Here is a 23,270-nt window from a genome sequence, read left to right as displayed (position 1 = left end):
GCGCCACCGTCTTGGGTTACTGCGATAGCGCCCTGCTTTCCTCTCTCCCCGCCTCTTCTTGCTTCCCCGACAGGGGGGCTCAACACAGCAGCCAAGTGATCTGAGTCAACAGACAAGGTCCTCTTGTCATCCGTGGGCCTCCCTTTGTATTTAGAGGAGGAGGCCCACAGCCCTCTGTCACTCAGCAGTCCCCTCCCTACCAGGCCCTCCTCAGCTCATGCTGTTCCAGCCAGCTGGCCTCTTCAAGGAAGATTGCTAACACCAGACCCAAGCCCCACCTCAAGGGACTTGCTGTTCCTCAGCCTTACTCTAGTCAGGTGTCTGCCTCATTCGCTTGTTCACCTTGGTGAACTTTTGTTCAATGATCACCTCCCTAAGGCGTCTACTTCTGTTCAAATCTTCTAGCTAAACATTCCAAGGCCTGTACTAGGACTCTTTTTTCTTTTTATTTTTTTCTGAGACAAGGTTTCTCTGTGTAGCCTTGGCTGTCCTGGACTTGTAGACCAGGTTGGCCTTGAACCCACAGTGATTCTCCTGCTTCTGTTTCCTGAGTGCTACAATTAAAAGCATGTACCACCATGCCCAACAATGGACTAGGACTCTTCTTGGTTTTTGTTTGTTTTCTTTTTTTCTTTTTTTTTTTTTTTTTTGGTTTTTCGAGACAGGGTTTCTCTGTGTAGCCTTGGCTGTCCTGGACTCCCTTTGTAGACCAGGCTAGCCTTGAACTCACAGAGATCCGCCTGCCTCTGCCTCCCTAGTGCTGGGATTAAAGGCGTATGCCACCACGCCCAGCATTTTTTTTTTCCGAGACAGGGTTTCCCTGTGTAGCCTTGGCTGTCCTGGACTCCCTTTGTAGACCAGGCTAGCCTTGAACTCACAGAGATCTGCCTGCCTCTGCCTCCCAAGTGCTGGGATTAAAGGCGTGCACCACCACGTGCAGCATTTTTTTTTGGTTTTTCGAGACAGGGTTTCCCTGTGTAGCCTTGGCTGTTCTGAACTCACTTTGTAGACCAGGCTGGCCTTGAACTCACAGTGATCCTCCTGCCTCTGCCTCCCGAGTGCTGGGATTAAAGGCGTGTGCCACCACGTCCGGCATTGGACTAGGACTCTTAAGATAGGTCTTCCTGAAAACATTGCCCAAGGGGCACCACCACCCTTTCCCTCTCTCCCCTGTCAATGCATGGCACATTTTAGCTGGCACAGCCATTAATTTTTCCTACCCTGAAGTGCTTTGGCAGAATACAGCTTAGTCCTTAACTAGAACAGAGGATCTGAGACCCTAAAGGCTATGTGGGGACCTGCTAAATCACCAAGCAAATCAGTGGGTCCCTGGTCACTTTGGAACTCTTAGTGGGGACAAGCCTTTCTTAGTTGCAGTTCAGAAGGCCAGAAGGAAAAAGGGTTCAGGGAGGTAAACCAGCCCTGAGGCTGGGTCTCAGGAAAGGTTTTCTGTGAGCTCAGAGACATCTAGGGCCTTGCACATTCTTGCCCGGAAGGCCAGGTCCCTGCTAGCATATTCAGGTCTCTAGGAAACTCCAGGTGGAGCACTTCCTGCCCATATTACAGAGGAAGGCAAGAGAGGACCTTCATCCAGCTCACATGAGGAGGCGACCACATGAGTCAGTCCTTGGTGTCTTTCCCCAGAACCCCTGGCTATCTCTCCCATCACCTCATACTTTCTTAAGTAGGTCCACTGTTCTTGCCTCTTCACCCTTTGAACCACTGCACACACATTCTCTCTGTATTTTTTTTTTTTTTTAAATCTAGAAAACTGTCCCCAACCCCAAGTTCCTTCATCTTTCAATGCCACAGTCTCAAGGCACTCAGTAAAGCAGGGCAGACTTCTCTGTCCCTTCCATTCTCTCACAGGGCTCTAATCACATGCTCCGGGAGTCAATGGCTTGTGTGCCTCTGCCTTACTCATCTCTGGACTCCAAGAGATTACCCAGCCACACCCTGGCTTCCCTGCTCTGGTTGAAGGAACAAACTCCGGCAGGTATGCTGAACCACCCAGACACTGGGCTCCTGAGAAACTCACAGCCTGTGCCAGGGTGCAGGGATATCTACTGTTGACTCCAACAGTGAGACACTTACTGTCTGTTCCCTAACCTTTTCTTTTGACCCCCTTTAGACTTCTTGTCTCCATTTCTTCCCTCAGCCCTAGGCTTCCCTCAGTCCGTGATGTTCCCACAGAAGCAATCTTCCTGATGCCCGTGCAGGGCTGAACCTTGTTGCTGTTCCTCCTTGCTTTCTGGCTCCCACCGTCCAGGATACAAAGTCCCTGCTTCCCAGGACCACATGGGTACTCTGCTTCTCATCCTTTTCTCCAACTACAGAAAAATTAAAGTCATTAGATCTTATTTAAAGAAACACCTCGGCTCCACAGGCAGCAAGCAAATGAGCTCCACGCTGGCTACAAGGAGAGATGGGAAGTTAGTACCAACGGGGCAGAGTGGGACATCTGTGGGTGGAGAATTACCAAGCAAAAACACCAGGGCTCCTGGGATTCCCACTCAATTTACTTGACAGGATTATTATTATTATTATTATTATTATTATTATTATTATTATTATTATTATTATTATTAACATTTGTGTGTGCATATGCCACAGCGGGAGTGTAGGTCAAAGGAAATCATGGGAGTTAGCACTCTCCTTCCAACCTGCGAGCCTCAGTTGTCAGGTTTGGCCTGACAAGTGCCTTTACCAGCCCCCCTTGACAGGGATCTTACTGTAGGCAGGCCTCGGTGATCTGATGTCAAGGATGGCGAAATTTTCTGACTCAGCAGGATTCTTGGTTAAACTGAACTTAGGGGACCCAAGGACATCGCCCAAGGTCAGGATCTACGGTGAAAAGAGGAGGCAATCTGACTTCTCCAGTCCAGTCAAGGCCCGGTTTCTACCAACAACTTTCGTTTCTCCTTTGATCCAAGCCTTTTCTCATCTCAGCCCTTCAAATATTGTCTTTACTTTCAAAGCTATCTTAAAGGTTTCTTCTTTTCCCACGGGAACCCATTTTTCCTGTCTGTGTCTGGGGAGGGCCTCTGATTTCGCCTTCCTATCCCTGGATCATTCTGATGGCTGGAATTCTAAGTACTGACCCATACATAGGCCGGGGCAGGGCAGGTGGCTCAGTGAATCCAGACAGTGAGGTAGACGCCGCCAACTATGACCCTTCACCTGGCAAAGAAAAGGCTTCCCCTGAAGATGATCTGTGCACACTTGCTCTGCCTTCCCTTTTCTCCCTCGATTGAAAGGGACCCCAGAGTGTGAACCTTGGGGGAGCCGTGGAGACAGTACAGTACAATCGCAACGAATTGCCTCGGGGGCAATCCCGCAGGGCTGCCAAGGAGCAACGAAGCCCAGTGGTTTGGCCGCCCTCCAAGACAGACACAAGGCGCCCACACCACGACTCCCTCACTCCACACTCTGCACTGGCCACCGTCCAGCACCCCGCCACTAGAGGCGGCGCCTTTAAGACTCAGCGGCGCCCCCTGGCGTCAGCCCGCGCTTCCTCCTTCGGGAGCTCTGCTCCAGGCCCCGAGTGTGCGCGGGCGCCGGGGCAGGGAGGGCGGGGGACACGGCGGCGCGCGCCCCGAGGGGTCCACGCGCGCCCAAGAGGCACGCGCAGAGGGGGGAGGAATCCGGCGCCGCTGGAGGGCGTGGTCCTACTCGGGCTCGAGGCACGGGTGCGGTCACGGGCGGCAGTCCGGGGATCCCTAGAATCCTTGAGCCGCGCGCGGTGCTGCGGGGCGTACGTCCCAGCGCGGGCGAGCCCTGCGGGGCCGAGGGGGCGGGGCGGCGACGGTGCGCGCCCACCCGCGGGGCCCAGCCAGTGGCGCGGCGCGCTGAGCCTCCGCCCCCGGCCGCCGCCCCGCCCCGGCCCGCCCCGCCCACCGCCCCGCCCGGTAGGATCGCGCGCTGAAGCCCGCTCCGCGTCCCCGCCGCCGGAGGAGGTGCCCGCACGCTCGCGGCGCGCGCCGGCCTCACACGCTCGGCCTGTGGGCGATTTCCTCCGGACCCAGGCTCCCGGGCCGAGGAGGAAGAAGATGCAGACCTTCCTGAGAGGGAAGAGAGTTGGCTACTGGCTGAGCGAGAAGAAAGTCAAGAAGCTCAATTTCCAGGCCTTCGCGGAGCTGTGCAGGTGAGGAGGGAAGCGGCTTGGGGACCCCCCGCGGCCGGAGCCTGGCTGCTCTCGGCGGACGCGGGGCAGACTACGGCGACCCAGGAAGGAGCGGCGCGCTCGGAGGCTGGTTCGGAGCAGCAAGGTGGCCGCGGGGGGCCGCGGGCTGTGTCCGAGGGGAGCCTGGCCGCTGTGGGCGATGGGCTCGGACCGCGGCTCTCAGGTGCATTGGGGTCGTGCCGGCAGATCCCCGACCGTCCAGGGTGGTGGGACCCGGGAAATCGGGGAGTCCACGCCATCAGTCAGAAGCTTGAGGGTACTTTTTGAACCGGTGTGTTTTTCTTCTTCTCCTTAGTAGAGCAGGGCACCCGCGTTTGTGTGGAGCCTACTACGTGCCTCGCGTGTGCACAGCTCCTGAAGCGAATCACCCGGCTTAAGCCCAGTTGAAACAGTAGGGATACTTGGCTTGTCTGTGGTGATTTGCTGTCTCATTAGAGCCTCGCAGCAGCCTTGCAAATTAGCCAGAGTGGTGATTCTGGGCCACGTGTCTGAGAAGAGGTTCACCCGTCCCCAGAGAGGTGGGGTACCTGCCTGTGGTCCCAGGGGCAAGGAGTGGCAGAGCATAGAAAGTGATGGGTGGACCCATGTAGGGTAGAACTGCCTTCTACCAACCGGGCTGGCCACCTCATTCTCACCGAGCTGGTGCTCCAGTGGCAGAGACCCGGGGCTTTGATAGATCTTGTTCCTAATACATTACTGAAGCGCTGAGTGTGTGAGTCAGGTGTGCCTTGCCTCTCTGCAGAGCTGTTGGTTAGCAGCTTCTCAATGAAAGCCTAAAGATAACCGGGCCCTCGAAGCCTTTTGCAAACTTGGGGCGGAAACCTTTTGTTAAGTAGCGTTTCCATTTGGTAGATTTGACTCTTGAGAATGGGGTTCACTTGTATTTGCACTCCTGGTGGGTCCCCGGAATCCTGGAGAATCGAACAGTTGGCTTTCCTTATCCCTCGGTACACAGAGGTTAGTAGCAATCTTAGCTGGCACATAGAGGCCGTCCTGGCATCACTGTCTTGCCCCCTCACGGCTGTCCAAGAGCCTCCTTCTCTGCCTCAGGCGAGCCTTACAGGCCCTCTTTTTTTTTTTTTTTTTTTAATCACAGCTGGATGGGATGACGCTGGCATGTGTTTATAAGGGGCCCTGGTTCTGCACCCTTTAGTACCCTTGTGGGTTTGGCCGAGTCTCCCAGACAGGCCTCTTAGGAGAAAGCAGGCTTTTCACGGTTGGCAGGGTGTTCAGTGCAGCCCAGAATTCACAAGGAAATCCAGAGGAACTCGAAAGCCAGAGCTTTGGAAAAGCCCAGGGCTTATGGAACTTTTTTTTTTTAAAGGACAATTGGATGTTTGTACCACAAATACACACACTGTGAAACGGATGCCCTAGACAGCAAAGAAATTTGGAGAAGCCCCTCTGAAATGTTCTGGAAGTCCAGTGCTGACGTGAGGGGACCAGAGCTCCCCCTGCTGTCATACAGTTCTTGGGAAAGCCTAGTTCATCCCTTGCATCTTTTTTTTATTGATAGGAGTTTGTGTCACCCTTTACCTACACCTGAGGCTTGCCCTTGGCCTGGTGCTGTCCATTCTGCAGCTCGCAAGCTGAGGCAAACCAGTCCCTCTAAGACATAAGGGTTGGGGTACACACACACTGCCAGAACCTGCAGCTTAGCTTGCCCTCCTTGTAGGCTCCCCACCTTTAAAGCAGCCAGGGGGACTCAGGGCACTCCAGGGTGCCAGACCATCTCAGGGAAGTCTTTTTGAAGCATTGATTTCTCAGGAAGGGTTTTTGAATTCAAGGTCTAGTTGCCTTCCTGTGCTCAAGTACTGGCTTCAGAGAAAGGGCAAACAGTCTCTGGGCCATCCTAGCAGCCTAGGAATCTTAATGTGGGTCTCTTACATTAGTATAGCTTTTGATGCTTTGGCCGCTGAAGCTTAAGAAGGAAAACACCAGAAAGAGTTTTTCTGTTGCTTCTTTACTTTCAGGGCAGTGCCCCCTGGTGGCCACATTATTAACTAAACAACTGTTGAGATAGTGACCCGTTCCCCCCTCCCCCACCCCCAACCCCACTACTGTATTTTGTTTATTGTGAGTACTGGTGTAGTCTGAGTGGCTCCAGAGACATTGTGAATGGGCATCGACCTGTTCCCCAGCAGCGCTTGTCTGTTGATGGCCAGTGAATCGGCTTTGAGTTCCTGACGGAAAAGGGCCGGGGACGTTGGGAAATGACTTGAACTCTATTCCAAATGTTTGGAGCAGCATCCGTGCCAGGAGCACTGCCTGGCTGTGCTGGGATGAGGGATTTAGTTCACTGTTGAGGCCTTGTAAAATTTCTGTCATGGCCACAAGAGATCATCTCATTGAGCCCTTGTTTTATAGACAGGGAAGCGGGTGCCAGAGGGGGCAGGGACCATGTGCCTCCTTCCCTTTTAGAGCTCATAAGTCCACCCTGGAGACCTTGAGTCTTGCTCAGAGAGCAGAGCCTGTCTTTTTAGTCACCCTTGTTAAGGCCCCAGGGTCCAGCCTGCTGCTAATTGCGTCTCAGGACACCTTCCCTTGCCAGACCTGTGCCCTCTGCTGTGTGACACCTTCTGTGTTTTCCTGAAGGAGTGAGCAGGGCCTTTCCATAGGTAGTTGGAACCAAATGTATCAATGGCAGGTTACAAAAGCCAGCCTTTTAAATGTGTGCCCTATAAGATGAGACCTCTAGCTGGCCAGCCAATGGGCTTCGAACCAACCTGTTTCCAACAGCGTTGTTTATTCCTGTTCCTCCTCTTTGTCTTCTTCCAAGTACAGGGACACGCTCTGGTTGAGTTCATTAGCTCTTCCCACTTGCTTCTCTGCCCCTAACCTGAGAGGGACTTAGACATCCCCTCATGCTTCCTCAAATGGCTTTTCGAAGTCAAGGTTCCCCGGGGGGGGGGGGGGGGGGGGGGGGGGGTGGAGTGGAGAAGCAAAGCTGGGTTGGGCCTTGAGGAATGCTCAGCTGAGGGTAGCTGGCTGGGCTGGGTTTCTGTCGTCTTCGGTGTTTAAGCCTCTCTTCCATTGCCTCTCCTCTCTCTTTTCTTCTGGGAGACCAGAGTTGTAGGTCGTGGTGGTGGGAGATCTTTGGTGAGCCTTGTCCGTCTTCACTGTAATTGTTGTTTGTTTGCTTTGAGATAGCGTCTCCCTCTAGCCCGTTCTGGCCTCAAAATCCTGGTGACCTTCCTGCCTCAGGCTCCTGAGTACTAGGATTAAAAGGGCGAGCCGCCACACCCAGCTTTCCACTGTAGATTTTAATGTGCCTTGCAGGCTTTCTAGTAGAAATGGGTATTGGGAGACGTGGGAGCTGTGAGGCGCTGCATTACCAGTTGGAAGGCTTCTGTGAGCTCAGCCTGAGTCTTTTTTTTTTTTTTTTTTGGTTTTTAAAGACAAAGTTTCTCTGTGATAGCTTTGGCTGTCCTAGACTCACTTTGTAGACCAGACTGGCCTCGAGCTCACAGTGATCCACCTGCCTCTGCCTCCCACGTGCTGGAATTAAAGGCATGCGCCACAACGCCCGGCTCAGCCTGAGTCTTTATTGGAGAACACAACCTCCTTGTTTGTTCAGTGTCTGTCTCTTCCTCGTCTGGCTAAGTGAGCCTTTCCAGAGGCTCACTGCTGCATGTCCAGGAGGCTCTTGACTTCTAGAAACCCGGAGGCCATCTGGGGCTAGCTCAGCTTTTGGGGAGATGTCTCATGGGGACATCTCAGACCAAGCTGTGTCCTAACTCTCCTGTTTAGATGGGTCTCAGAAGGAGACCCAGGAGTTTGCTGATGTTTATGTATACCAAGCACTTTCTGGGGTCCAGGCTGGGTGTTGGGCAGCGGGCTGGAGGACAGTGGCAGTGTAGGAGGTTCGAGGGGTTTGGGGATTGGTGCCTACAATAACCTAGTCCTGGAGGGGGCGTCTTTCTGGGCCTGTCTCTTTCCCTTGGGCTCTGCATTCCCACCCCATCCCACTGATTGGAGACAAGAGGTTCACTATGTAGCCTAGGCTGGCCTTGAACTTGTGGTCCTTCTGCCTTGGCCCTCTTCCTCAGTGTTGGGTTTATAGGCATTCCCAAGTGTACCTGGCAGTGCCTATGCTGGAGATTGAACCCATGAATGGGAGGCAAGTGCTGCTAAGCTACCCCCACCCCCCCCGCCCTGTTTTATCCTTTAAAACAAGGCCATCTGGAGGTTGCTTTCTGCTGAAATAGCTTAGTATTCTGGGCTGGAATTCTAGGGAGTCTGCAGAGGAGAAAAGATTGTCCTTACCAGGAGTGAATGATGCTGGTCTGTGTGGCCCGGCATTTTTTTTTTTTTTTTCCCTGTGTATTTCAGTGGCGGGCTCTGACACAGTCTCAGAGCTGTGGAGGAGGGACGCAGTCTGAGTCAGGTTTGGTTTACAGCAGCACAGGAAAAATGTAACCCATGCAATAAACCCTTTTCTCCAGCTCTGAGGTGCAGCCTGGACCTGCCATGGGGGCAGACAGACATCCAGTCTGTGACTAAAAACGGCCTGGGTTTCTGTGTCTGGATGTACAAGTGACCGTCCCTGTGATGCCCGTTTGCCTTTGTAGACTTAGTGATCTTGGATCACTAAGATCTTAGCGATCTTAACCATCTTAAACTGTGAACTGATGGTCTGTGAACTGACCCTCTTGCCAGAGGGTGGGGCTTATGGACTTAAACATCAGGTCATTGGGTCAGGCCGAAGACGGGCCCAGCCTGCCTACTGGCCACCCTTTACAACCTGTCTCTGGCTCTTACAATTCCTGTCTCAGTCAGGCTGCTGCAGCCTCCTACTGGGGAAGCTGAGAAAATTAGGAAAGCAAGGAGGTCGCCTCACTTGGTTTGGTCACTCAGAAGAATTCATTCTGTGCTTTGTGAAAATGCCATCTTCATTAATAGTCTTGTTATTATTATTAGCTAGTATGTCTTATTTTCTCTCTTTTTTAAAAAGATTTATTTATTTATTATGTATACATTGCTCTGCCTGCATGTATACTTGCACACCAGAAGAGGGCATCAGATTTCATTATAGATGGTTGTGAGCCACCATGTGGTTGCTGGGAATTGAACTCATGACCTTTGGAAGAACAGACAGTGCTCTTAACCGCTGAGCCAGCTCTCCAGGCCCCCCCCTTTTTTTTTTTTGGTTTTAGAGACAGGGTCTCTCTGTGTACCCTTGGCCATCCTGGACTCACTTTGTAGACCAGGCTGGCCTCGAACTCACAGCGATCCGTCTGCCTCTGCCTCCCGAGTGCTGGGATTAAAGGCGTGTGCCACCACGCCTGGCTTTTTTTTTTTTTTTTTTTGAGACAGAGTTTCTCTGTATAGCCTTGGCTGTCCTGGAACTCTCTTTGTGGACCAGGCTGGCCTGGAACTCACAGCGATCCGCCTGCTTCTGCCTCCCAAGTGTTGGGATTAAAGGTGTGCGCTACCACGCCCAGTTAGATTTTTTCCCTTTTAAGTACTCAGGGCTTGAGTTGTAGACTGCGTTACCTAGCATATAAGAGCACCTCAGGGTTGTTCATCTCCAGCACCACATAAACCCGGCCGCAGCGGCGCATGCTCCCGCAGTCGCACCCCTCTCAAGGCAGAGGCAGGATGATCCGTTCACGGTTGGCTGCTAGTGTGTTCAAAGCCATTCTGGGCTATGTCGCTCAGAATGGTGACCTGGGATTTGCTTGGTAGTTTAAGCTGGCCTCGAATTTACAGAGAGATCTTCTGTCTCTGCTTCTCAGTCCTTGGGGTTTAAGGTGTGCACCACCACACCTCCCTTCCCACCACCCCTTTACAATAGGCACATGCTGCAAAATTCAGAGGGCCTAAAGCACATAGCAAAAAGCCAACCTGGGCCCTGAGTTCAGCTGCTTAGGGAACTCAGCAGGCTGTCTTCATGGGGGTTGATGTGACCGAAGAGGAACATGCAACCAGTCTCCATTCTGACAGTGGTATACTTACTTGGTGCATGGGGCTGTGTGTCTTGGAGATATTCCACATTGCTGCTTCTTTTATTGCATGTATATGTTTCATTCATTGCATATATATATGTGTGTGTGCATATATATATATATATATATATATATATATATGTATATATATAGCAGTGCAGTCCAGCTTGTCAAAGGATGGGACATTTTCCTTTTTCCTAAGGTTATCTCCTGTTGGCCTAGACAATTTGACGGTGGATGGCCCATCCCTTGCCTGGATGCGCCTTGCTGGATGAGTGTGGTGCTGAGTCAGAGGTCACAGACGTTCTACTTTTTCTTGTAGTTCTGAAACAATTTCACTGTTTCAATTCCAGTGGGTGACAGGATGGGAGGGGACACAACCCACGTGTTCACTGGGCAGTGCCTGGCCAGATGCAGGGGTGAGAAATGCTGCTCTGGGTTTGCATTTCTGTCACCATAGCGAGGTCTAGGGGACTCGGCAGGCACCAGACACAGCTGGGCTCACGACCCTGGGTGCCCGTTCCTAATCATCAGGTCTCCCAGGCTCCAGTGGTTGTTTCTGTCACATGAATTACTGGGTTTGGGGCATTCAGTGGAGACTTTGTTGTGTGGTCCCTGACCGGTTGGATGTAAGGAGGGCTGTTGTTTTCGTTCACCCTGGTAAACTGACTTCTGAGAGAATGGTGCAGCACATCCTTTTAAAAAGCAATATTTGGGTGGCCAGGTGTGGTGGCGCATGCCTTTAATCCCAGCACTCGGGAGGCAGAGGCAGGTGGATTGCTGTGAGTTCAAGGCCAGCATGGTCTGCAAAGTGAGTTCAGGACACAGAGAAATCCTGACTTGAGAAACCAAAAAAAAAAAAAAAAGTAGTATTTGTTTTAGAAAGCAGCTCCCTCATGGGAAAAACCTATGTTTTGAGTGTCTTCTTCCTTTCTGCTTGAACTGGCTCTACCCAGTTCCCCCTCCAGTGCTTCTGCAGAACTGTTTTTTAGGGAAAATGTTGGAGAGAGAAGCCGAGACAGACTAAGGGGTTACACAGTGGGCCCAGCTCCAAGGCCCGTGCCCCCCTCCTCTCAGGGGAACTAAAGTCTCCAGCGAACGGCCCTTTCCAGAGCCGTGAGTGAGGGCATGGTTGTACTGGAGCCGTGAGTTAGGGCGTGGTTGTACTGGAGCTGTGAGTGAGGGCGTGATTGTGCTGGAGCCGTGGGTGAGGGCGTGATTGTACTGGAGCCGTGAGTGAGGGCATGGTTGTACTGGAGCCGTGAGTGAGGGCATGGTTGTACTGGAGCCGTGAGTGAGGGCGTGATTGTACTGGAGCCGTGGGTGAGGGCGTGATTGTGCTGGAGCCGTGGGTGAGGGCGTGATTGTACTGGAGCCGTGGGTGAGGGCATGGTTGTACTGGAGCCGTGAGTGAGGGCGTGATTGTGCTGGAGCCGTGGGTGAGGGCGTGATTGTGCTGGAGCAAGTCTGGCTGTTCCTGTTTGAGTTTGTCGGGGGCTTTGTCTTGCCTGCTCTGAGCCTCCTCAGAAAGCAGCCTTTGTGGCCTGCGTCTCCCAGCAGGGCCTCACAGGCTGGTGTCTGGGCCCCTTAGGGTGCCAAGCTGCAGACTGACGCCCCCCTCCCCCCCCCCACGGTATCCTCCTACCACCTGTTTTTAAGGTTCAGTATGGTGGCTCTCCTTCTAGATCCATGAAGATGTGAGCATCACTCCCAGCAGGGAGCCCCCCCCCCCAACTGTTTCAGCACCTCCACAGCCTTTTTTAACCACCTCCCCCTCCAGACCTGAGTGTGCCTGGTGCCCCGCCCTGTAAACTGCTCACAGTGTCCCAGGGCACACCTAATGGACTCTGCTAAGCCACCAGTTGTCCCTGGAGGGGTGAATCAGGATAGGACAGGCCAAAGGCCTTCCCCCAAGAGCTGGTGGAGATGCCTTTCCTCTTCTACTCCATCTGCTCCTCAGTAATGCCCTGAGACCCGCCCCACCCCCATGGTTAGGCTTGCCTTCCCTTTGGTCTGCCTTGTATTCTGTCTCTTTTAAAAATGGGCCCCTTGAAGGGAGAGATTTGGGATGTCAATACCTACAGCAGTGCACATGGGTACTCAAAGGCGTGCATGCAATAGGGGCCAAGCAACTTCCTGGTGCTTTTAGGAGCCTCTGTTGATCTCTGTGGCTCAGCTGAAGCTCCTTGTGACCCTGAAGTTCTCTGGGTCAGGAGGGAAGAACCTGAGGTGGGAAGTGTAGAAGGAGGAATGGATAAGTCCCCGGTTTGCCTCATCCATTAGCTCAGTAAATCCTGAGCATCTGCCCAGTGCCCCTGTGCTGGGTTCTGCTCTTTCTCCACTGGTGCCTGTGGAAGTGAAGGGGAGCCAGCACGCATGCATGTCACACACTGCAAGGTGCAGTGAGGGCCTGGATGCCTACAAACTGGAGAGGACTGTCCTGGGCCACTTAGTGCTCTGGTCAGAGAGGGTCTCTCCGGGGAGGTAGTATTTAAGGCTGAGAGCTCCTTGAAGGAGCTGAAAGACGTACTGAGTGTGCAGAGTGCCTTGGTGGTACAGACATGGCTGCCTTGGTGGTACAGACATGGCTGACTTGGTGGTACAGACATGGCTGCCCTGGTGGTACAGACATGGCTGCCTAGGTGGTACAGACATGGCTGCCTTGGTGGTACAGACATGGCTGCCTTGGTGGTACAGACATGGCTGCCTTGGTGGTAAAGACATGGTTGCCTTGGTGGTAAAGACATGGCTGCCTTGGTGATACAGACATGGCTGCCTTGGTCACAGCTGTGAGTTCCACTTGCCTGAAGGGAGCCATCTAGGAAAGGGCAGGCGGCTTTGTGTATACTGCAGGCTGGCGCCCTCATCTAGAGCCTGTTCCTTGAAAGTGTGGTGGAGGTCATGTGGGTGGCTGTGTGACCTTCCTAGCATCCCAAGGAACTGCCACCATGCCCTGGGGCTGGGGACAGGAGAAGGCATGCTCCCCTCTGTACTAGCTTATTAGTTCAGCCTTTGTGTTCAGGAAGTCAGGAACTGGGCCCAGGGGTGGGATGAGTGGGCCCTAGGCCAGCCTGCCTTGCCCAGAGCCTGGGTTGGTGAAAAACCCAACTGATGCACGCGCATTTTTGGTAGTCATCTGTTACTAACTGGTGCTTGCCCAACTTAGGGCACCTGGGCTGACGGTGAGACACACATCTGTCTTCATCTTCGTCAAGCCATCCCAGAAGGTGAAGCTTCTTTAGGAAAGTGGGCTGGGGATCTTCTGTGCAATGCCCTGAGGATTCTTCTGGAAGATTTCCTGTGTTACTGGGTCTCATAACAAAACTCTCATGTGTAGGCAGCGTTGGGTTTAAGAAGCAGGCTACCAAGGCTAGGCAGGTCCCTGCTTCTTGGGCAGGGCCTTTTTAGGTGAGCACACTGGAAGCAGAGATTCCCAGGCAGGTGGTCTGTGCATATAGTCTTTTGCTGTGGGATCTTTTTTTTTTTTTTTTAAAGATTTATTTATTTATTATTATGTATACAGAGCTCTGGCTGCATGTACATCTGTAGGCCAGAGGAGGGCATCAGCTCACATTATAGATGGCTGTGAGCCACCATGTGGTTGCTGGGAATTGAACTCATGACCTCTGGAAGAACAGTCAGTGCTCTTAACAGCTGAACCATCTCTCCAGCCCAGCTGTGGGATCTTGATGTCTGGGTTTCTCTGTCCCTGGTGCTCACACTAGGTCTACCACAAGGTAGAGGTCAGCTGATGCCTTGCCTGGATCCCCAGCCCACGGAAGAGAGGCAAGGCAGGGCCAGCAGGCAGGCTGCTTGCCGTGTTTTCGAAAATATGCTCTCCACATTTTTAAAAAATAATTCTTGTCTCTGGCTGCTGGTTTGCCTTGGAGTACACCGGTGGGGCTGGAAGGAGACATTCCTGGGGCCTGACCTGGCCACATGCAGTACTGGATCTCCAAGGAGGCTCAAGGCTTCGGGGGAGAGATGAGGACACAGCCCCAAGGCTGGGAAGCTGGGAAGCTGGGACGGCTGCCTTGTGCAGGTGGCTGCCAAGCTTCTCAAGGGCTGTGTTTTACCTCCTCCGCTCTTCTTTCTCCCTTGTATGAGAGCAGCTCACATTAGACCTCAGAGGCTGCTGGGAACCTCCACAGACCTGACATGGTTCTAGATGGGAAACGGACTCTCCCAGGTGGGCGGTGCATCTGTTTGCTAGATGAGGATTTCGATTCAGAGAGAGTCGGATTCCCCCTTGGGGCTGGTTGACTCTTGAAACCACATTGCCTCCACCCCGCCGGGTCACCTTGTCTTAAACATAATATCCAGCCACCATCCACTTGGTACCCAATTTCAGGGGGGAGGGGGGAATCAAAGGATTGTAAGCTGAGCATCCTTGGTGCTCATTTGCCGTCCCAGAGGGTGGTGGGCGGTGGAGATGGCACTGAGCTCAGAGCTCAAGACTTGGCCAGCTGGCTCTGATGACTGTGCGCACTATTCCTCCCGCCCCTGCCTCTGGGCCGGCGAGTGTGTCTGGTGCTTAGTGTAGGAAGATAGAATCCTCTCCTAGGGCTAGACTAGAGGTCAGCGGACTGAAGGCTGTTTTTCCCCCCTGGGGGAATGCTGTCTCCAGGAGGGTTGAGGGTGGCAAGTGGGCCCAGGGGTCAGAGAGGCGTCTTGTTCAGTGGTTTCACTTTCATTTCTCTCTTCCACTCTTGTTTTCACCCGGCAGCCAGGCCTGGGCTGCTGTGGTGAGGGCACATTGGACAAATAAAATGGGTCATTTGTCCTTGTGAGGTTCCCAGGCCACTTCTACCTCCGGAAAGGATCTGGGGGGTGGGCCCGGTGTCTTCCTTTGAAAATCTCCTCATTCTCATTCGCTCATAGGATAGGTACCAAGACTGCCTGTTCCATGCCGGCCACCCCTGGGGTCAGGACAGCTGAGCAAGTCCTTTCAGGGCCATTGTTTGGCCACAGTGTGACAGGTTGGGGGCCTCTCAGGACCCTGTGATCAGAGTTTCTTTACAAGGGCCTGTTGGATGACAGTTCCTCACCGCCCTGCGTTTTCCTACTTGCCTTTCGGAGATGGAGAGTAGGCTGCGAAAGAGGAGGAGTTAGCCCGAGTATAGACCTGGCAGATGGGGAGCCCAGATTCGAACCTGGCCTGACTGACACCACAGCTTAAAGATATTATTGGGGTCCTATTCATTATGATGCCCCCAGGGCCAGTGGTCTTCCTCCTGAAGCAAGCCTGCCTGGCTGCTTGGTGTAGAAACACAGGTTCTTCCTCATGTTTCTTTTTTTTTTTTTTTTTTTTTTTTTGGTTTTTCGAGACAGGGTTTCTCTGTGTAGCCTTGGCCATCCTGGACTCACTTTGTAGACCAGGCTGGCCTCGAACTCACAGCGATCCGCCTGCCTCTGCCTCCCGAGTGCTGGGATTAAAGGCGTGCGCCACCACGCCCGGCCCTTCCTCATGTTTCGTGTACCCTTTTCCTCATCTTGAGCCAAATTCAGCCACATGCTCGCCTGTGTTCAGGGAGGTTTCGGTACCCAGTCCCTTTAATGCTTTGGGGGAAGAAGGCCAAAGCTGGTGGGGGGTGGGTAGAGAGTCCCATTTCCAGCTTCCGGCTTTTGAGCATCTGAAGGTGCCCCAGCTGGTGGAATGTGGTTCCTCACAGGGTGGTAGAGCTGTCATGGGCTGCATGGGGTCAGGAGATCTTCCTTTTAAAGCCATGGGAGCCGAGCTTCCCGGAAGACGCAGCAGCCCTTCACAGAGCTTTGGCGTGTTCACAGCCATGCCGCAGGCTGTTCGCAATGTCACCCACTGCTTCCAGGCTCCCTGTGGAAAGTGAGGCTCAGAGAGATGCCTTTCTGGAGTTTCATGGTTGGTCCCTCTGGCGTGTGGAATTTGGATGTCCGTATTGGTGACTCTGTAGCCTATATCCTTGGCTATGTATTGCTTGCCCGAGGGTGACAGGTACTGATTCACTTGTCCCCCACACTCTGGTTAGGGTCTGCCAAGGAGCCTTGCCAACAGCATAGCTTTCTGTCCTGTGCATGGCTGCCTTGTTTGTAAAGTGTTCTGCCTAAATTCTGGCCCTGGGTAGATCCTAGTGTCCTTACCCATCATGCCCCGAGGCCCTCAACCCCCACCCCAGACAGGGTTTTCTCTGTGTATCCTTGGCTGTCTTGGAACTCTCTTTGTAGACCAGGCTGGCCTCGAACTCACAGAGATCCACCTGCCTCTGCCTCCCGACTGCTGGGATTGCAGCCATGCGCCACTATGCCCAGCTATGCCCTCACTCTTGAGCATAAGGCCACGGGATCTACTCTCTCTGTTTAACAGCTATTCATAGCCTTCTGGGGGCCAGTCTGGGGACCCAGGGACCTTATCCACTGAAACTAGATCCTTAGAAGGCTTGGGACACTGTTTATAAAAAGATCTCCCAAATCTGGCAGTCTCTTGGGAATGTTTCTCTCAGGGGCAGTCCCTGGGCCTCAGAAGGGCGGCTGAGGGACTGCTTTCTGACTGTGTGACTTTGGGACCCGGGCTTAATTTCTCTGTGCAGATGCTGAGTGAGGGCATCTGAGTGGCCCGTTCCACCAGCTCAGCAGGTGGGAACTGTCCTCTGGAGTTGGCCTAGGAAATGGTGCCACTGTCCTGGAACTTCAGCAACCCTGCAAGGAGGGAGACAGGGGACAGCCACACTAGGTGGCTGACTCGGCTATGTTTCAGTCGTCTCTTCCTTCCTGGCTGGCTTGGCGCTTGGTACGTGTGCACCAGAGGTATTCAGCACTCAGAGGCTTCCCTTCTTTATCCTGTAGGCCAGAGGCTAGGCCTGGAAGGAGCTGCCCTCAGCTACCTGGGTCACACAGGTGCTAAGGTAACCTTGTGAAGCATGGGAGGAGGGTGGCATAGTTTGTGATGGTAGGGGAACACTGGTTTAGAGCCTTTGACCTACAAAGGTCTTTGCAGGTGTGAGGTCCGAGGGGCAGGCCTTGCAGGTCTGTGCAGTGGATGCCCGTCTTTACAGGGTCCTCAGGGAGCCGTCTTTTGACCTGAACAGTGCGTCACTTCTGTTCTTGGCCATGGCTGATGGACCCCCATTCCTGCTGTTGATGAGTTACTTTTTTTTTGTTTTGTTTTTTGAGACAGGGTTTCGCTATGTATCCTTGCCTGTCCTAGACTCACTTTGTAGACCAGGCTGGCCTCGAACTCACAGAGATCTGCCTGCCTCTGCTTCCCAAGTGCCAGGATTAAAGGTGTGCTGCACCGCGCCCAGCTTATGAGTTACTTTTGTTGATGAGCCCAAGGCGAGCAGTACCCTCCTTGCCCCAATCTAGTGGTATTTCTTTTGGCCTTGCTGAGAATTCTTTGGTTTTGGGGTGCTGTCATAGGCAGGAAGGATTGGGTAAGTATCCCTTCACCTGAGGCAAACATTTGGGATGTTTGTATGGTTGGTTTGTGAGCCAGATCTGTGGGTGCCTTGACCAGCAAGTGTGAGTTGTGAGGATGGATGGGGTGACTGCTAGTCCTGCAGTCTGAAGGGGGGATGGGTTCTGGGAGAAACCTGGGTACTACCTGGGACCTGTGATATGGGGGGTTGTGCTGGCTCCCATAGTATTTGATGCATGGAGAATCTGTTTTCAGATGTAGGTGAATCCAGGGCCACAAGGGGTGGTCCTTGCAGCCTGTCTGTCCGTTTCCCTGCCTCTATTTATCTAGCTGGTTTATTCTCGGGCCCATGTGGTCTGAGGCGAGTCCTCACAGCTGGCTTCTAGTCAGTACAGAGAGTTGGACTCAATTCCTTGGTGTGTTTCCTCATTTGTTCTGTCACAACCCTGTGACTGCTGTATTTTCAGTACCCCAGTTTCCTCACTGAACCTACTTGGGGTCACACAGCTTATGGGTGCTGGAGTTGGTTCCCTGCTGGGCTTGCTAGCTCTAGGGCCCTACTGGGTCCTCAGGCCCAGGTTCATAGGGATGGGGAGTCACTGTGATCTGTCATCCTGAGCCGAACCCTGCCTCTGAACCAGGCCTTCATTTAGGCAGTGATGTGTGCTAGGTGTCTGAGATGAGCCATTCCTTGTCACAAGGTCTCAGTGGTAACTAGGTGAACCCCCCCAAAGGAGCTGGGCTCTTCCAGGAGGTGGTGAAACAGAAGTGGCAGCCAGGTATAGGGAGGGCCTCTCTGTTTCTGGGCTTTAGTTGCCAGTCCTGTGAGGGCAAGGGCTTAGACTGCAAAGACCCTGGGTGGATGCCTATGATTTCACACACACTGTCTAGAACCAGTGTGTGTTCCTAAGAGGAGAGAGGTGAAGACCCCAGAAGTCAGAACCTCAGCACTGACCACCTTTGTCCTTGAATAAGCCTGATTCTGGTCTTTTTCTTTGGTTAGCCTACACAGGCACATCCAAGGAGCCAGGGTCGAAGGCTGGTCAATGGACATCCTTGGAGCCGGTCCTTCTCCCAAGTTCACAGGGCCTTGGGTAGGCTTCCCAACACCTCAGAGTGAAGGATGAGGCTGCTGTGCAGACCTTGTGGTATCGAGACTGAAGTGTTTTGGTGTGAAACAGTCCATGTGTTCTGTAAACATATCGGCCTGTTGCCATTTGGCCGTGCTTGGGGAGAGCTGAGCTTTGTATCTGCCAGGATCCCTGAGGATCCTGTGAGCTAGGAGCAGCTGTGACCAATCAATTGGGTCACTGGATCCGGAGGGGTTGCTGGTTAAAGGGGGGGACATTGACTTGTCCGGGCCTCAGCTCCAGTTATGTGTCAAGCCAGGTCCTGGCATCATGCTACTTAGCAAATCCCATAGGAAGTGTAGGAGGCCCCCCTAGGAATATTTGTACCTAGAAAAGTGGAGGCATTGGCCACCAGGCTGCTGCTGGCCACAGACTCCAGCATTCTCCCCACCTGAGGACCCCTCTGCAAAGTAGACCTGTAGCATGGGGGATGCTCAGGCCTGGTTAGGGTTTGGGGCCTCATAGTTCTTCCTGGAGCCAGAGGAAGAGGATGCCTGTTTGGAACCCTTCCCTAGGCTTGCTCATCCCCTGCAGGTGCTTCTCTTGGCTGGCCCAGATTCCCAGGTGTGGACCTTTGTAGGCCGGGTTAACAGCTAAGCAGAGACTATGCTGTAGAAGCCGCCTTCTTCGCTATGGCCACCATGGACAGCAGGGTTGGCCCGACCTTTGTCCTGTCTGCTAGGAAGAATCCTCTTGGGCCCAAGCTGCCCGGGGGAAGCAGAAGCTAGTGTCAGAGCTCAGCCCACTCTGTTTGGCTGTGTGGGGACGTTTTAAAGTTCCTATGTGAGGATCCAGCTCAGAGGTCTTGGGGAGTGAGCTTGCTACCCACTTCTGCTTAGCTGTGGAGCTTCCTGGTGTCAGGCTGGACATCTGAGGAACCCCATGGCAGGGCCAGCCCTGGCATAGGAGGCCATGGAAGGTCGCGAAGAGGGTCGTTGGTTAATCAGCTAATGAAGTCAGGGCTCTGAAACTGAAACCAGGCTCAGGAAGTCCAGTGACTTGACCCGTGCAATTCTGAGAAGCCTCTGGGGCCTTCTCTGGGAGACTGTGAAAGATACCAAACAACTTTGGTTAAAAGATCTTACCCCAAGCCGGGCATGGTGGCGCATGCCTTTAATCCCAGCACTCGGGAGGCAGAGGCAGGCAGATCGCTGTGAGTTCGAGGCCAGCCTGGTCTACAAAGTGAGTCCAGGATGGCCAGGGCTACACAGAGAAACCCTGTCTCGAAAAACCAAAAAAAAAAAAAAAAAAAAAAAAAAAAAAAAAAAAAAATTAAAAGATCTTACCCCAAAAGCAAAGAGAGATGGAGGGGGGCACACTAGCAAATCCCCAGAAGTTGGATGTGGTAGTCCATGCAGGAACCCTAGCACCGGGGAGGTCGAAGCAGGGAGATCGCAAGTTCAAGGCCAACCTGTACAATATAGCAAGACCTGTTTCACATGAAAAATGATCAGGGGAGAGCGAGAGGGGAGGGAGAGAACAAGAGAGCAAGGGAGAAAGAAAGAATGAACTGCACATGCTAAAAAGTCAAATGGCACCAAGGTCCTGTGGGTAAAGAGAGTCAGTCCCCTTACACTAAGCCAGTTCCCAGAGATAGTTGTGTTGGCGTGTGTGTGTGTGTGTGTGTGTGTGTGTGTGTGTGTGTGTGTGTGTTCATGTATGTTCTTAGACCTGTTCTAGGTTTTGTTTTGTTTTTGTTTTTGTTTTCAAGACAGAGTTTCTCTGTGTAACGTTGGCTGTCTGGACTCACTTTGTAGACCAGGCTGGCCTCAAACTCACAGAGATCCACCTGCCTCTGCCTGCCAACTGTTCTATGTTTTTATAAGCAAACATGAGAACGGACATACATGCACTCCTGCAGGCACCTGAGGCTCTGCTGCACTCTTTCTCTGTGCTGACTGATTGTCAGTGTCTAGAAATTACCTCAAGCAGATACTTCTGCTGTTCTTTGGGAATACCGGGCCTGTACATATGCTCTTGTCAGGCTCTGCAGGCTTGGCCTCCCCAGGGCCTCATGGTGACCCCTTCCCCTTGTGTCAGTCAGCTCCTATAACAAGCCTGGGGGCTTGAAACACATTCAGTTGTCCTGCTTGGAGACTAGAAGTTCAGGGAAGGCTTGCAGACCTGGCTCCTGCTGAAGGCTTTTTTCCTTAGCATACAAATGGTTGCTTTCTAGGTATACCCTCAAGTGTCAAGGAAGGAGAGCAAACTGACCTTTCTTTTCTTTCTTTCTTCTTCTTCTTTTTTTTTTTTTTAATAAGAGCACTAATCCCACATGGGAGCCCCATCTTTATGTCTAAACCGAATTGCTTCCCAAATACTTGTCTCCAAGTACTGTCGCAGTGAATAGTGAGGCTTCATGTCTGAGTGCTTTGGAAGGACACACCTTCCGTCTGCCATCTCTCTTCCACTGTGGAGGGGATCCACCTCAAGAGTCACTGCCCTCACCAGCCTGGTAGGGACTTCAGGATCTGGCCATCCGGTCAGATACGGTCTAGGAGGCAGGCTGTCCGGCGTGCTAAAACCTGAGCAGCATGTAGGGCATGGCCAAACTTGAGTTCTGAGAACCGGGTTATCAGCATCCATCTGTGGGGCAGTTTGAGGATGAATTGGTGGGTGTGGGTTCTAGCATGGTGAACGGTGTGATTCTGATTCTCATCTCATCTAAACTTCCCCCCCCCCCCCCCAGCTGAAGATGCATTTGAGGGCTGAGCTCAGAGCTGGTGTAGGGCAAGTAGCTAGCGTGGCCCTTAAGCCGAGAGGGGCCGATCTTGGGCTATGTCTCTCTCCTGTTTTTTTTCCAGCCAGGGTGGGAGCCGAGTCCTGTGGAGGGCTGGGGAGGTTCCTGGAGGGGCCTCCTGTGGTGAAGACCCCTCTTCCCTTTCAGCACAGTCTCCTCCTCCTCACCCTTATCCCATTTGCTTTCCAGAAGGGTCCCAGCTGCCCTGGCTTGCACTGAGCCCCAGCTGAAGGAAAACAAAAGGGTGTCACCTCCTCCTTGATGCAGACAGCATCAAGCCAGAGTCTGAGGAGACATAATACCACACGCCTGTCCCTGTCTCTTTCCCGTGCAGCCTCTTCCTTTTAGTATATAATTGCCTAAGACGCCGAGTCATTGTACATGGAGCATTTTGGTTTCTGCTTTCTACACCTGGCATTGTGGGGCAAACAGAGTCCATATTTATACTTTATACTGTCTTTAGCACTCTCTTCCCCTCCCAGTACCCCCCCCCCCTTCCTCTCTCTCCTTTTGATGCAGCAGCAGGCACATGTTAAGGTCTCTTGGTGACCAGGAGCCCAACAGTCTCCTCCTGAACTACAGCCCCCCAGTCCTATATAATGGTCTTTTAGAATTTTTTATTTTGAAGGCTGGGTGCAGTAGCACACACCTTTAATCTCAGCACTTGGGAGGCAGAGGCCGGTAGATCTCTATGAGTTCCAGCCTGGTCTACATAGAAAGTTCCAGGCTAGCCAGGACTACAGAATGAGACCCTGTCTTGAAACAAAACAAACAAAAGCCAACCGACCAAACACAAATTTTGTTTTGTTCAATTTTCTTATTATAAAACTTTTCTAACATAAACAACAGAAAGATTAATAAAATCAGCAATGACCCCTCCTTTTCTCTTAGTACCTACCAAGGGCTAACTGATTTCTATTTTTGTAAGTATTTTTTGTGAGAAAATATAAAAAAGATTTCCAAAGATGTTGACCTATCTGAGATGAAAGTACAGTAGATTTTTTTTGGTTGGTTTGTTTATTTTTGTTTTTTTGAGACAGGGTTTCTTTGTATAACAGCTCTGACTATCCTGGACTCTATTTGTAGACCAGGCTGGCCTTGAACTCACAGAGATCCGCTTGCCCCTGCCTCCCGAGTGCTGGGATTAGAGAATCATTATTTTTAATTGCTATAGGGTGAGTCTACTTATTGCCTATGCTATGCTTTATTGAGCTGTATTTTATTATTGCGTTTTTAAGATTGTTTCAGTGTTCTTGCCAGGGTTGGCAACACTATACATACATTGTTTTTGTTTTTGTTTTTTCGAGACAGGGTTTCTTTATGTAGCCTTGGCTGTCCTGGACTTGCTTTGTAGACCAGGCTGGCCTCGAACTCACAGCGACCCGCCTGCCTCTGCCTCCCGAGTGCTGGGATTAAAGGCGTGGGCCACCATGCCCGGCTACACATACATTGTTATGATTGTAAATGTCTTCCTTTCTGTTAAATTCTTTTTTTAAAAAAAGTTGCCGATAGTATTGATACAAGCCTTTAATCCCAGCACTCAGGATGCAATCAGGTAGATCTCCCAGTTCAAGGCCAGCTTGGTCTACAGACCCAGTTCTAGGACAACCAAGACTACATAGAGAAACACTGTCTCAAGAAAAAAAATTATTTATTTTGTTTTTAATTATACGTATGTGTCTGTGTCAGAGTGTGGGTGTGTGCACATGAATCCAGGTGCCCATGGAGGTCAGAGTCCTGGGACCTCCCTGGCCTGTAGGTAGTTGTCAGCTTCTTGTCCCTTGGAGCTTTAATCTGTGGATGCACGTGGGGACAGTTAAGGGGGTAATTTCAGCAGGGACCAGAAGAAGGAGAATAGATGTAGGAGTCCAGGGCAGTC

The 23,270-nt window shown here is 52.3% G+C and overlaps 1 protein-coding gene across 1 annotated transcript in view; it reads left to right on the top strand.

Annotated features, from left to right (window-relative positions):
* Positions 1–3,932: 3,932 nt before the first annotated feature.
* The window catches only part of Itpk1 (inositol-tetrakisphosphate 1-kinase), a 141,540-nt gene continuing 122,202 nt past the window's right edge, over positions 3,933–23,270 (top strand). Inside the window, exon 1 of the mRNA XM_051150728.1 lies at positions 3,933–4,144. Coding sequence (XP_051006685.1) covers positions 4,050–4,144 — 95 coding nt within the window. The 5' untranslated portion in view covers positions 3,933–4,049. The remainder of the gene's footprint in view (positions 4,145–23,270) is intronic.

This window comes from Acomys russatus, chromosome 1 (assembly GCF_903995435.1).
Source record: "Acomys russatus chromosome 1, mAcoRus1.1, whole genome shotgun sequence".
Classification (NCBI taxonomy): domain Eukaryota; kingdom Metazoa; phylum Chordata; class Mammalia; order Rodentia; family Muridae; genus Acomys; species Acomys russatus.
This window is presented reverse-complemented; position numbering and strand designations above follow the sequence as displayed.